The sequence below is a fragment of the Heterodontus francisci genome, chromosome 4, assembly GCF_036365525.1.
Source record: "Heterodontus francisci isolate sHetFra1 chromosome 4, sHetFra1.hap1, whole genome shotgun sequence".
In the NCBI taxonomy this organism is placed as follows: domain Eukaryota; kingdom Metazoa; phylum Chordata; class Chondrichthyes; order Heterodontiformes; family Heterodontidae; genus Heterodontus; species Heterodontus francisci.
Genome location: NC_090374.1, coordinates 55,586,592 through 55,602,492, shown reverse-complemented (window position 1 = coordinate 55,602,492; position 15,901 = coordinate 55,586,592). Strand labels below are relative to the sequence as shown.

The following is a 15,901-nucleotide window of genomic DNA, read 5'->3' as shown; positions in this document are numbered from 1 at the left end:
AAAAGCATTCAATAAGGTGCCCTACAAGAGGTTACTACCCCCAATCTCGTGAGCCCTAATTGAGGATTGATTAACGGATAGAAAACAGAGTAGGAATAAATAGGTCATTGTCAGGTTGGCAGTCTGTAACGACCAGGGTACTGCAAAGATCAATGCTTGGGCCTCACCTATTTACAATCTGTATCAATGATTTAGATGAGGAGACAGTGTAATGTATCCAAGTTAACTTATGATACAATGTTGGTGTGCTACGTAAGCTATGAGAAGGATGCAAAGAAGCTACAGAGGGATATTGACAGATTGGGTGAGTGGTCAAGAACATGGCAGCTGGAATATAATGTAGCGAAGTGTGAAGTTATCCACCTTGATAGGAAAAATAGAAAAGCAGAGTCTTTTGTAAATGGTGAGCAACTTAGAAATGATGGTATTCAGAGGAACCTGGGTGCCTTTGTACACATACCACAAAGTTAACATGCAGGTACAGCAAGCAATTAGGAAGGCAAATGGTCTTTATTACAAAGTGATTGGTGTATAAAAGTAAAGAAGTCTACCTACAATTATATAGGGCCTTGGTGAGGCCACACCTGGAGTTCTGTGTACAGTTTTGGTCTCCATACCTAAAGAAGGATATATTTGTCTTGGACGGAGTGCAACAAAAGTCCACTAGACTGAGGCCAGGGTTGAGAGGATTATCCCATGAGGAGAGATTGAGTAGACTAGGCCTATATTCCCTGGAATTTAGAAGAATGAGAGGTGATATTAGTGAAACATTAAATTCTTAAGGAGCTTGACAGGGTAAATGCAGGGATGATGTTTTTCCTTGGCTGGGGAGTCTAGAACTAGGGGGACACAGTCTCAGAATATGGGGTTGGCATTTAGGACTGAAATGAGAAGGAATTTCTGCATTCAAAGGGTTGTGAATCTTTGGAATTTTCTACCCAGAGAGCTGTGGATTTTCATTCATTCAGTATATTCAAGATAGAGTATTAAGGAATTAAGGATTATGGGAACAGTGTGAGAAGGTGAGGTGTGAGGTTGGAGATCACCCATAATTTTATTTAGTGGTGGAGTAGACTCAAAGGGCCGATTGGCCTTCTTCTCCTCTTTCTTATATTCTTGTGTTCTAACTGTCCCACCTTCCCTCTGTCACTGACCATGAAGGCATCTACTTGGTCACAACACAAAAATAAAAGCCAACACAAAATAAACATTCCAAACTAAATTTATAAACTAAATCATGCCATATTGCATATAAATGTCAACTAATCATACTGTGCATTCCCTTAGTGCCTGTCTTCTGTGTGCCTTTGTCTGTCCTAGTGCTGTTGCACAGTACAACCCCAGTGGCTGCAGTACGGCTGGTGGAAGGCTGATGACTTTCAGTGTAGGAGACTGCAAATGGCATTGGAGGATGAACTCGAGCAACTCTCAGCATGAGCGAGAGTAGTCTGGGCTGGCTGGCTGACAGGCAACAGCAAGGGCATTGATGAAGTGGCAGTGTTGGGAGAACGAATGCTGTTACCTTGAACGAAGATAGCAGGTTTGTGCTCCACGGAGCCACTGCTACTTCTCAGGGGCAGCACCTCAGTAATCCAGGTAATCTGTTGGAGGACAGATTGCTAGACTGCTGTGAGACCCTGAAAGCCCCTTTGAACACTGGTATCTGCAGCCATGATGGAGGCAGTCTGAGCTTGCATCTCTGAAATCTGAGCTTCCACTGCAGCACCAACGTGTTGGTGACTTCGACTTGTGCTTCAATGGAAACAGAGATATTAGTAATCAGACTTTGCATCATGGTTGGGTCCACAGGTGTGCTGATGGAGTTGGCCACCACTTCCATGCTGGATAGGATGGACTCCTGCAAAGCCCTGTCCAAAGTTGGTGCTGGACTTCTCCATTGTCCTTGACATTACACACAGGCTTCCTGGCAGGCCTGCCAATGAACCATGCATTTCATTGTGCATAGCCATCAATCTTTATCTGTCGGCTAACCCATCAGTGTCCTCATCTGAATCCTCTGCAGCAGCACTCATGTGCAGCTGCCACCTGTGCCCCTTGTCTGGCTACAAGCCACTCATGCCTGGTGTCTCAGCACATGCAGATCCCACACAGTGTCGGTATCTGAGCTGGTGGCTGCAAGTGTGAAATCAAGTGATAAGTGTTTCTCTATCATCACTGTCTTCCCGCTCTTCCACCCCTTCCAGGTTTCAGTTATTGAGTACCTGAAAGAAGAAAGACATGAGGGTGGGGTTGTGGTGAGGGGAGGCTTGGAAAACTGGAGGTGCATGCTTACACCATCTGCAGCCTGTAAATCAGAAGAGATCATGGAATGAGGGTGAAATGTGATGTGAGAAGGAGGATTAGGTATGAGTATTCTGTCATCTTTGATATTTGAGCCCCGGCACTGGTCACAGCCTCAGCAGTGCCACTCCAATAATGGCAAGTGCCATCTCCTCCAAAAGAGTAAGGATGTGCAGCCCCACTTATCCCTCAGTGGTTAGCAACTGTTGCCTCCAGTTGTCCACCACCTTGTCCTGCAAGAGAGACAGAAATGTGTCACTGAGTGTGGTGCAGTGTGGTTGGGTGATGTGTCTGTCACGGTTGAATAGCTGGCAGTATGTGAAAATTGTGAGATGTGGGTGTGAAGCTTGCGGCAGTGCTAAGTGTGAGGAGGAGGTGAAGCTATGAATGTTAAGTATGAGTCCTGCTTGATGGAGATTGTTGGGAGGAGAGTGATCGGGGTGTTGTGCATTCTTTGAGGTTACTGGTGCAGTGGGTGGGATATGGCATTTGAAGATACGTTCACTGACCTTGATCACTGGTGTGAACTCATTGAACTTTTTGCAGTAGCACATCCAGGTCTGTGGGCTTGACTCCTGGCACAGACCACCATGCCTACCTGGCCCCACTACCTGCTGAGAATTTGTCTAGTGAGCCTCCCGGCATCTGAAGATGGAGTACATCTCTCCTCTGCACCTGCTCAACCAAGGCCTCCAGTGCACAATCGGAAAATCTCTGAGCCCATTCTCTCCCATGTTGTGCAATTATTACATCTTTTCAATGTCAGAATAAGTTGCACAATGACTTCCAGCATCTACTGCAGCCACAATGTGCCTCTCCTTTAAGAGGTGCAGGCTAACTTTAAGTGGTGCTAGGAAGTTACAGTTTTGGCATGCAGCCACTCAACAGCAGGGTTGGTGCTGGTTGCATGCTGCAATCATTTTAATTAGCAGGCAGCGCGAAGTTGGCATGCTGCCTGAATCAGAAGCAACCACCGCGGATTAATCCCACATTGCAATCCCTGTGCCTGTTTTCGGAGGCCATCGAATTTTGCTGTCCATTTCTTCATAGCTTCAGGTAGTCATTCCAATCTTGTGTAACAGTTTTCAGTGTATTCTCCGGTATAACCTATCTGCAGTTACTATAGTATGCATTTGGAGGCATGTTTTATTTCACCTGTAACATCATTGCTAAAAGTCAGTGCTGTTCCTAATGACATTCCTATATTGGGAACCCTCTGTTTGGGAATCACAGGTGCAAAGCTATGCCATAGTACATGGTTTATCCGGAGTGCCAGTCTGTTCCAGCAAAATATTACATTCAGTGCAACATTTGTTCTTCCTTTACTGATTATTAACAGTAACACTTGACTATAGGGTAGATTCTCTCTATCTGTGCTCCCATCACATGATGTTCAATGTGTGGACTGCAAATTTGTAAAATCTACCCATGCTCCCATCCCAGACCTTCATGTACTGGGAGCACATATTGGTTAAATCCTAAAGGGAGGTCATCAGGCATGAGAAGCTGCACGCTGGGAGTGCAAGTTTGTAAAGTGTATTCTCGTAGCTATTTTCACATTCCTAAGCCACGTATCTTTTTCCTAGGTACGCCTCTTGATCACTGATGCTGCTCGACACAAGTTGCTGGTGCTAACTGGACAATGCTGTGAAAACACAGGAGAACTGATTCTACAATCAGGTTCATTCTCATTTCAGAACTTCATTGAAATTTTTACAGATCAGGAGGTATGTCAACATACACTTCGCACTTTCATACTGCCAGTGCTGCTCTGCAGTAAAACATTGTTTTGACCAACTTGCTTTGGATCTTGGAGCGGTTTGTCAAACCGTTTCAAGGTAAAGAAAATAGGATAATCCATCATTGGTAGAAATGGGTTATCTAGGATATTGGTAGTCAGCAGTTGCTTTGAGCTGGTGTTTAAGCATGCCAAAAATGTTGCCATTTAAGCTTACCAGATTGTGGTAAACAGGCAGTTTTATATACATTTAAGAATTTCTTGCTTGTAAGGCAGAAATTCCAAGCTGTAAATAAATAATTCCATGGTACTTCTCCTTTAAAGACATTTCCAGCATCGAATTGGTACTAAAATGGTATCTTGTATTTTATTGGCTCATCTGTATAAATTTACATACTGCTTTATTTCCCGACAAAACCCGAGGTTTCAGGTTACAATAAAATTAATTATCCTTTACAATCATCAGATTTCCCACATCTCTGGATATCTAGTTAGCAAGAGGTGGCAGGGAAATGACCTTCAAATATACCGACATGTGAAAACATGAATGGAATAATGGATGGGGATTTACTGAATTGAATTGGGACTAAGAGAAAAGTGAAAGTGCACACAAACAGGTTATGAGTTCTGCTATCTCTATAATCTAACTACACCAAGTTAAAATTAGCAATTCAAAATATTTACATTTATTTTGGTAATGGAAGGTACAAATGGAAGGATATTGCATTGTTTCCTTCCAATGCAAGTATTCCTGATCAGTAATTATAATTTATTTGGCAAGAATTGACTGTAGTGCAATCTATTTATAAAAGGCAACACAGTGTTAATTGAGGTCTTTCACAAATTACTACTAATTAAGTATTATCTTTTATTCTTCTGTTAGATTGGAGAATTACTAAGCACCACACATCCAGCCAATAAAGCCAGCCTCACATTATTCTGCCTTGAAGAAGGCGATTGGAAAAACACAAACTTGGAAAAGCATAACCTGCAGGACTTCATCAATATAAAACTGAACTCTGTCTCCATTCTACCAGAAATGGAAGGACTTTCAGAATTCACTGAATATCTTTCAGAATCGGTTGAGGTACCATCATCCTTTGACGTATTGGAGCCCCCAGCCTCAGGCGGATTCCTGAAACTGTCAAAACCTTGCTGCTATATTTTCCCTGGTGGGAGAGGGGACTCTGCTTTGTTTGCTGTGAATGGATTTAACATGCTTATAAATGGGGGTTCAGATCGTAAGTCATGCTTCTGGAAACTGGTTCGACATTTGGACAGAGTCGACTCAATTCTACTCACCCACAATGGAGCCGATAATCTCCCTGGAGTCAACAGTTTGTTGCAACGTAAAATAGCAGAACTAGAAGAGGAGCAGTCACAAGGGTCCACTGCTAATAGTGACTGGCTGAAAAATCTAATCTCACCTGAGCTGGGAGTTGTATTTCTTAATGTCCCAGAAAATATGACAAACTTGCAACCTAATTTCAGGGTCAGGAGAAATACTGAGGAAACCTGCCTTACTCTCCAGTACTTAAACAAATTGTCGATAAAACCAGAACCCTTGTATAGGACTGTAGGAAATGTTATTGATCCAGTAATACTGTTCCAGAAAATGGGCGTAGGTAGACTAGAAATGTACATTTTAAATCCAGTGAAAGGAAGCAAAGAGCTACAATTTTTCATGCAACATTGGTCCAGTAACAACAAAGCTAAAACTGGACTAGTGTTACCAAATGGCAAAGATGCAGAAATTTCATTTCCATACTTGACTTCAATATCATCACTGATTGTATGGCATCCAGCTAATCCAACTGAAAAAATAGTACGTGCCCTGTTCCCAGGAAATGCTCCACAGTACAATATCCTGGATGGATTAGAAAAACTCAAAGATTTAGACTTCCTTAAGCACCCAGTGGTAACTCAAAAAGAGCTAACAGCTGGTTTGGCTGTCCCAACTGTTAAACAGGCCAAGATGAAACAACGGAGTGACAGCAAGGAGAGTCTGAAATCTAATTCTAAGCCACCCACTGCTAAAGGAGTTAGGAAGGATGCCAAGGAAGAAACACCAGAGGTGGTGAAACCTACGGCCGTTAATCAACAAGTGACTGTTAAAGAAAAACTTCAAAAGGTAGAGAAAAAGGAAAAGCCTGTAGTTAAGAAGGAAAAACCCAGAACAGAGTCACAGTCAAAGCCTGAAGAGAAGGAAACTAAAGCAAAAGAAGAACCAGCTAAACAGGAACTTGAAGAGAAAACACAGAGAGATGAAAAGCTAAAATCTGAGAACAAACCAAAACCTGTAAAAGAAAAAATTGTGAAGAAAGAGGTTAAAACAAAGAAACCAGAAGACAAGAAAAAAGAGGAAAAGGAAGTGAAAAAAGAGATTGTGAAGCCAGAGGCAAAGGAAGACAAAGTAGTTATTAAAAAAGAAAAGGTTAAAAAAGAAGAGAAACCTAAAAGAGAAGAAATAAAGAAAGAAACAAAGAAAGATATTAAAAAAGAAGTGAAGAAAAAAGAAACACCATTGAAAGAAGCAAAAAAGGAAGAGAAGAAAGAAATCAAAAGAAATGATGTCAAAGATGTCAAGAAAGACCTGAAGAAGCCTGCTAAGGAAACTAAAAAACCTGTGACTGCAACTGAGGCCAAAAAATTACCAACAAAACCCAAAGTGGAAAAGAAAAATGAACCAATAAAGAAGGAGGACACTACCACAAGTAAACCAAAAGAAAAAGGAAAGCCAAAACCAGGCAAGAAAGAGACCAAAATTGAAAATGTTGCCATGGTGGGAGCAGCAGCAGCGGCAGCAGCAGTAGTTGCAGTGACTACAGATGAACTTGAGATTGAACGATCATTAATGTCTTCACCAGAAGATTTAACTAAGGACTTTGAAGAACTTAATGAAGAAGAAAAAAGAGAAATCCAAGCATCTATTGTTCCAACAGAAAATTTGATAAATAATGAAGTGCAAGAAGCTACACATGTGAAAAAAACAGGGTTTATAATTCGTGGAGATTCTTTAGAAACAGATGAATCTCCTGATGAAGGAATAACAACCACTGAAGCAGAAGGTGAATTTGAACAGTCTCCTCAAGAGTACATTGAAACTGGAAACAAGGTTACATTAGAAAGATTTGAGGATGAAGGTGCTGCTTTTGAAGAATCCTCTGAACCTGGTGACTATGAAGAAAAGGCAGAGACTGAAGATGTTGAGGAACTAGCAGAAGATATTATGGAAAAGATGCTTCCAAGCAAAGCTGAACATGAACATGTCATTACTGGGGGAAAAGTTGAGACCGATGACATTGCAGCAGAAGAATTAATTGAAACTGAAGAACCAGTTGAAGATGAAGAGATACTAGAAAAAGAAGAGACAGAAGAATCTGAAGCTGGAGATGATCATAGAGAACAAGAAGACTTTCTTGAAAAGGCTGAAGCTGTGAAAGAGGCAGAAGATGAAAAGAATAGAGTAGATGATAGCAAAGAAGCTGAAATTTATGAAGAGAAAGATATAGGTCAGACTAAAAGCACTGAGACACATAAAGTAAACGTTTCATCCCCTGGTGCAACTTTGGATAAACTCTCTGCACTTCATTCATTAGCTATTGATCAAACATTGTCCATTCGTCATGAGACAATACCTACTGATTTTGAAAGTGAAGCAACTGTTTCTGATGAAGAAACCCATGAAGAACCACCAGAAGAATTTACAGCTACATCAGGTTTTACTCAATCTACAATTGAAATTTCTAGTGAACCTACCCCAATGGATGATATGTCCACACCTAGAGACATTATGAGTGATGAGACCAACAATGAAGAAACTGAGTCTCCTACTCAGGAGTTTGTAAGCATGACAAAGTTTGAAACTACTGTTATATCTCCGGGTCGTGAAGGAGCTAAGCTTTCTCCTGTTCCTGACACTTACAATGGACTCTCATTAGAAACTTCAAAAACCGAAGTGACACAAGGTGATGATTATCCAGCTTCGGCCTCAACAATATCTCCCTCATCTTCTCTTGAAGAAGACAAGTGCTTTAAGTGCCCATCTCCTGGCATTTGTATTCCGAAACCTGATGAATTTGAAAAACAGGTGGACTTAGAGACTGAAAAACAGGAGAATCAAATAAAAGATCTTGAAACCAAACTAAGTCCTGTAAGGAGTCCAATTGAGTCATCGCCACAGTCTAGGACACCTTTAAGTGATCGCAATGTCAACTTTGATTTGACTCCATCAGATATCAAGGCATCCACAGATCTTACAACATCTGACCATGACGTTCCAGATGATCATTGTGCTAGTCCTGAAGAAAAGACCTTAGAGATGGCATCTCCCACACAGTCTGGTCCTCCTAGTGCTGGTCACACCCCATTTTATCAGTCTCCAGTAGATGAGAAAGACAGTAAAGTTGCAACTGAAATAACAGGAAAATTACCAGCCCCAATTATTATTGAAACTGACGATATGAAAGTCGATGAGACCAGTCCAAGATATAGCCCCATGGATGAGCCTGTACCTGATTCAGAATCACCTGTAGAAAAGGTTTTGTCTCCGTTACGAAGTCCACCAATGTTGGGTTCCAGTTCACCTGTTGATAGCTCTCCAAATGATGGAGAAGAATTCCCAGTACAATTTCTTGAAGGTGCAATGGAACTCACAAGTGATAAGCTTAAACTTCTTTCTTCACCCCATCTTTATCCATTTAATGATTTTTCATCCAGTCCTGCTGCACCTGAAAAAGAACATGCAGCAGGTTTTGAATTATTGACCCCCAAAGATCGCTGTAGCCAAGAATGCAAAGTGGAAGAAAGTGCCGTTCCTACCTTCCCATCACTCGGTCCCTTTGAAGCACATAAAACAGCAGCTGAACTGTCCCCAACACTGGTAGATCTCAGCCAAATGGGTTCTGTTAAAGAAGACAGCAAAATGTCGATTTCTGAAGGAACCACATCAGATAAATCTGCTACTCCTGTCGATGAGGTGGTAGCAGAAGACACTTATTCCCATATAGAAGGTGTTGCTTCAGCTTCAACAGCATCTCTTGCTACAAGTTCTTTTCCAGAACCGACAGCAGATGACGTATCTCCCTCATTGCATGCAGAAGTTGGGTCTCCTCATTCAACTGAAGTAGATGAATCCCTTTCAGTATCTGTTGTTCAAACACCTACAGCTTTCCAAGAAGCTGAAGTTTCACCTTCGAAAGAGGATTGCCCAAGGCCGATGTCAATTTCTCCTCCAGAAGTGTCTCCAAAAACTGCTAAATCCGGAACTCCTGTACAGGAAGTTAGGTCACCTGAGCATTCAACAATGTCTGTGGAGTTTAGTCAGGAGTCACCCGAACAGTCTTTGGCTTTGGACTTCAGCAGACAATCTCCTGAACAACCTGCGTTTAATGCCAGCTTCCAGCACATATCTGAAAATGGGCCCACTGAAGTAGATTATAGCCCATCAGATATGCATGAGTCTGGATTTATCCAACATGCTTTGCCTACACTTGACAGACCATTCTATAGTCAAGAAAGGGATCATTTGCAATTTGGTTCAACCCCACCAACAGAGGCTTCTCCATCAACTTCATCTGCTCGGACACCACAAACAAGTTCTCCACTGCAAGAGGAATATGGTGTTTGTGCTTCAGTCCTATCTGGAAAACCAGTTATTTCTGGAGAGCCATTACTTTCAGAAAGGATATCATCTGCTCGTTCACCACAGAGAAGTTCTCCACTGCAAGACCAGGAGGAACTGCAGATGTTTGATCTTTCACAACCTCTTTCACTTGCAAAAGAAGTGTCTCATCTGCACACATCTGATTCATCAAGCTCGGGTCTGCTACAGGAGAAGACTCCAGTGGTATCATCAATGCTATCCACAGAGCAAGTATCTGCTGTTTATGCATCACACTCTTTCCAAGAGCCTGCCCTCTCACAAAGCAAAATTCCAACAGTGCAGTCAGACATGGAAGAAATTGAGGCTTTCAGTAGCAAACTAGATAAAGCCAAAGATGAGCTTGGAGATGGACATTTTGCATCCAGAACAGCGTATCCAACAGAAGTTCAACATAGTGCCGATACATGTTTTAAAACTCCTACTTCATTCAAGCTTAATATAGCTGATCTTTCCCCTTCTTTCATCAATCCAAGCCCATTAGAATTTTTTGAGCAAGATGATGCCCCTGAAGATCTTGAAAGACCACTGACACAGGGTGGAGGAGCCCAACCACCATCTGGTGGAAAGCAGCAGGCCCGTCAGTGTGATGATACCCCAGGAACGTCAGTCAGCGAGTCAGCTCCATCACAGACTGATTCAGATTTTCCTCCTGGAACAGAAGAATGCCCTTCCATCACTGCAGATGCTGCCTTAGATTCTGAAGATGAGTCAGAAACTCTTCCTACAGACAGAACACTTGTACACAGGCAAATGGATCCACCACCTGTTCCGTTAAAGGACCCTAGTCCTCCTCCACCACATCCGGATGTTTGCATGGTAGATCCTGAAGCATTGCCTATTGAACAGAGCTTGGCGAAGGCAGATAAACCATTGAAGAAAGAGGTTAAAGAGAGAACAAAGACGAAAAAACAGGCCACAAAGACAAAGTCTTCCTCTCCTTCCAGAAAAGCTGACAGCAAACCAAAGCATTCCACCACTCCTTCCAGAACAAATACACTAGCATCTGCTAAGGAATCGTCTGATAAAACTGCAAAAACAGCTTCTCCTAAAAAGAAGGATTCAGTGGACAAAGGAGCCAAAGCTAGCACTAATCCAGAAGTAAAGGCCGCTCGAGGTGATGACAAAGAAGCAAAGAATGTCACTAACACCACAAATTCAAAATCTACACATACTACTAAAAATCCAGGTAAAATGCTTAGCTGTTGTATAGTGACCTGATATTGAATAATTCAATTTAGAACCAGAATATCACACTTTGAGTATTTAAGTTCTTTTAAAATAAATAAATGTATTTGCCCGGAATTTCCACGAGTGTCCTCTTGATCTCCTTCCATAACCTTGGTGGAAACCCAGGAAGAATTTAAGCCATTTTTCAAGGATTTCTGCTGATCATCCACTGAAGTTATGGCAGGAAATTGGGAGAATACTACAGAAACTCCTGTGGCTTAAACTATGTGGAAATTCTCCCACATAGGAAATAGGAGCAGGAGAAGGCCAATCGGCCCCTTGAGCCTGCTCCACCATTCAACTAGATTATGGCTGATGTTCTACCTCAACGCTATTTTCCCACACTATCCCCATATCCCTTGATATCTTTAATATCTAGAAATCTATCGATCTCTGTCTTAAACATATTCAATGACTGGGCCTTCACTGCCCTCTGGGGTAGAGAAGTCCACATATTCACCACCCTCTGTGAGAAGACATTCCTACTCATCTCAGTCCTAAATGGCCCACTGCTTATTCTTAGACTGTGCCCCCTGGTTCTAGACCCCCCAGCCAGGGGAAACATCCTTCCTGCATCTACCCTGTCGAATCCTGTAAGAATTTTGTATGCTTCAATGAGATCACCTCTCATTCTTCTAAACTCTAGAGAATACAGGCCCAGTCTCCTCATAGGACAATCCCGCCATCCCAGGGATCAGTCTGGTGAACCTTCGTTGCAGTCCTTCTTTAGATTAGTTTAGTTTAGTTTAGAGATACAGCACTGAAACAGGCCTTCCGGCCCACCAAGTCTGTGCCGACCATCAACCACCCATTTATACTAATCCTACACTAATTCCATATTCCTACCACACTTGTCCCTATAGTTCCCTACCACCTACCTATACTAGGGGAAATTTATAATGGCCAATTAACCTATCAACCTGCAAGTCTTTGGCATGTGGGAGGAAACCGGAGCACCCAGAGGAAACCCACGCAGATACAGGGAGAACTTGCAAACTCCACACAGGCAGTGCCCAGAATTGAACCCGGGTCGCTGGAGCTGTGAGGCTGCGGTGCTAACCACTGTGCCGCCCTAAAAAAACCATCTATGGCAAGTATATCCTTCTTTAGGTCAGGAGACCAAAACTGTACACAATACTCCAGGTGTGGTCTCACCAAGGTTCTATACAATTGCAGTAAGACATCTTTACTCCTATACTCAAATACTTGTGCAATAAAGGCCAACATACCACTTGGCTTCCTAATTGCTTGCTGCACCTGCATGTTAGCTTTCAGTGACTCATGAACAAGGACACCCAGGTCCCTTTGGACATCAACACTTACCTATCTCTCACCATTTAAGAAATACTCTGTATTTCTGTTTTTCCTACCAAAGTGGGTACCTTCTCATTTTTCCACATTATATTCCATTTGCCATGTTCTTGTCCATTCACTTAGTCTGTCTAAATCCCCTTGAAGCCTCTTTGCCTCCTCCTTACAACTCACATTCCTATCTAGTTTTGTGTCATCAGCAAATTTTGAAATATTACATTTGGTCCCCACATCCAAATCATTGATATAGATTGTGACTAGCTAGGGCCCAAGCACTGATCCTTGCTGTACCCCACTAGCCACAGCTTGCCAACCTGAGAATGACCTGTTTATTCCTGCTCACTGTTTTCTGTCTGTTAACCAATTCTCAAACCATGCCAGTATATTACCCCCAATCCCATGTTCTCTAATTTTGCTTACTAACCTCCTTTGTGGAATGTTTTCGAAAGCCTTCTGAAAATCCAAATGCACCACATCCACTGGTTCCCCCTTGTCTATTCTGATAGTTACATCCTCAAAAAAACTCCAACAGGTTTGTCAAACACAATTTCCCTTTCATAAATCCATGTTGACTCTGCCCAATCCTACCATTATTTTCTAAGTGTCCAGTTATCACATCCTTTATAATAGATTCTAGCATTTTCCCTACCACTGATGTCAGGCTAACAGGTCTGTAGTTCCTCATTTTCTCTCTCCCTCCTTTCCTTAACAGTACGGTTACATTTGCTACCTTCCAATCTTCAGGAACCATTCCAGAATCTATAGAATTTTGGATGAAGGCCACCAATGCATCCACTATCTCTACAGTCACCTCTTTCAACACTCTGCGATGTAGATCATCAGGTCCAGGGGATTTCAGTCCCATTAATTTCTGTAGTATTACTCTTTTACTAATACTAATTTCTTTCAGTTCCTCATTCTCGCTAGTCCCTTGGTTCTCACCGTGCTCTTGGGAGATTTTTTGTATCTTCCTCCTTGAAAAGTATTTGTTTAGTTTCTCTGCCACTTCCTTATTCCCCATTATAATTTCTCCTGTCTCTGCCTGTAGTGAGCCCACATCTGTCTTTGCCAATCTTTTCCTTTTTTCATACCTATAGAGGCTTTTACAATCGTTTTTATGTTTCTCGCTAGTTTACTTTTATATTCTATTTTCTCTTTCTTTATCAGTTTCCTTGTCCTCCTTTGCTGAATTCTAAAATGCTCCCAATCCTTAGGCTTACTAATTTTTTGGGCAACTTTAAAAGCTTCTTCTTTTGATCTAATACAATCTTTAACTTCTCTTGTTAGCCGTGGTTGGATCACTTTTCCTAATGGGTTTTTGTGCCACAAAGGAACTTTAATTTGTTATAAACCATGTATTAATTCTTTAAATGCTAGCCATTGCCTGTCTACCGCCATACCTTTTCACGTTGTTTCCCAATCGACCATAACCAATTTGCCCCTCATATCTTCGTAATTTCCTTTGTTTAGATTGAAGACCCTAGTTTTGAATTGAACTACCTCACTTTCAAACTAAGTAGAATTCTATCATATTATGGTCACTCATCCCTAAAAGTTCTTTGACAAGATTATTAATTAGCCCTTTCTCATTATATAATATTAGATCTAAAATAGCCTGTTCGCTAGTCGGTTCGTCAACATACTGCTCTCGAAAACCATCCCTAACATACTCCAGAAACTCGTCCTTCACAGCAGTGTTCTCCTTAGGTTTGCTCAGTCTATATGCTGATCGAACTCACCCATGATTACTGTATTAGCCATGCTACATGCTTCTCTAATCTCCTGATTAATGCCATGCCCCACACTACCACTACTGTTTGACCTATGAACAACTCCTACCAATGTTTTCTGTCCCTTGCTGTTTCTTAGCTCCACCCAAACTGATTCTACATCTTGATTTTCCAATCTAACATACTCTATCACTAATGTACTGATCTCACCCTTTATTAACAGCGCTACCCCATTTCTTTTTCCTTTTTGCCTATCCTTCCTAAATGTCAAATACCCTTGGACATTCAGTTCCCAGCCTTGGTCACTCTGCAGCCACATCTCCGTAATGGCAATTAGATCATACCTGTTTACTTCCATTTGTGCCGTCAATTCATCTAGCTTGTTGCGAATGCTGTGTGCATTCAGATAGGGTGCCTTTAATTCTGTCTTTTTATTATTTTCACAACATCTAGCCTTATCTCTGGTGCACTCTTAAGTTTGTATGCTCTGTTCCTTCCTGCCACACTCAGATTATCAATCCCCTTGCTCTCTTGCCTTGTCCTCTCTCTTTAATTTATCACATCTTCCCTCACTTGATCCCTCACCCCCACTTTAGTTTAAAACCCTCTTTACTGCCCTCGTTATACGACTCACCAGAACACTGGTCCCAGCACGGTTCAGGTGAAGCTCCCACTGTCCCCAGTGCCCCATGAATCGAAACCCTTTACTCCTACACCAATATTTGAGCTATGCATTTAACTTTCTAATCTTATTTACCCTACTCAAATTTGCTCGTGGCTCAAGTAATAATCTCTAGATTATTACCTTTTGAGGTTCTGCTTTTTAATTTAGCCCCTAACTGCCCATAATCTAAGCAGAACCTCTTTCCTTCTCCTAGCTATGTCATTGGCACCCACATGGACCACGACAACTGGATCCTTCCCCTCCCACTGCAAGTTCCTCTCCAGCCCTGAGCAGATGTTCTGAACCCTGGCACCAGGCAGGCAACACAACCTTCTGGACTCTTGCTTGTATTCCATCTTGTATCGAAACCTCAATTTCTGTAAAGGTTAGTGTTAAGTAGAAGCAGGAATACACTAAATGATTGAGTACTTGTTCACTCATAGTGCTCTTGTTCTACGATTTTGGTGCATTTTTTGCTGTAGTATTCCTCAAGGAGTTAAATGGTTGATTATGAGCCATATTTTCCTCTTCTTTTGAAACGTACTCCTTGAGTTGGACCAACTAAAACTGCGGTTTATTACCACAGAATGTAGGTAAGCTTCCTGCTACTTGTTCCACTAGACCTGCCTTATCCATTAGGGTCCATTCTATCCTTTAATACCCTCTCTGCACTAACACACCATTAACATACTGTTTGCCTTTGCTTCATGACCTTCTGGTCAGTTATTCTGTGACTCTGTCCTATCAACACTTTTACTTTTGTTATCTCTTACCCCACCCCCGCTTTATTTGCTTAAAACCTATTACATTTCTAACTTTTGCCAGTTCTGATGATGGATCACTGACCTGAAACGTTAACTCTGCTTCTCTCTCCACAGGTGCTGAGTATTTCCAGCACTTCTTGTTTGTATTTCAGATTTCCAGCATCTGCAATATTTTGCTTTTATTATCCATTAGGGTATTGGCTTTCAGGATATCTAGAGCCTTAGTGGGATGAATACCATCTGACATTAACCTGCATATCCCTTGATGTTCCATTATTGAGCCAGGCTGGCTCGTCAGTCATCAGTAGTCCTTAGAACACTGTGAACTGGCCAGGTCATGTATCAGATAATTGAATCTACCGTGGAAGGTTGGCTTGGTTACAACCTTCCATTCTTTTTGTCATCTTAGTGCTACTTTGATCCCAAAGAGTTTGGACTTGAGACCCTGTCCTGTTCTCTGCTGTGAAGGATTGTGCAAAGGTGTCACTGGGCATGGCTGCT

The 15,901-nt window shown here is 41.9% G+C and overlaps 1 protein-coding gene across 1 annotated transcript in view; it reads left to right on the top strand.

The window, feature by feature from the left end:
* map1b (microtubule-associated protein 1B) overlaps positions 1 to 15,901 on the top strand; it is a 165,655-nt gene that overhangs the window by 123,490 nt on the left and 26,264 nt on the right. Inside the window, exons 4-5 of the mRNA XM_068029566.1 lie at positions 3,888 to 4,028; positions 4,923 to 10,890. Of these exons, the coding sequence (XP_067885667.1) occupies positions 3,888 to 4,028; positions 4,923 to 10,890 (6,109 nt within the window). The remainder of the gene's footprint in view (positions 1 to 3,887; positions 4,029 to 4,922; positions 10,891 to 15,901) is intronic.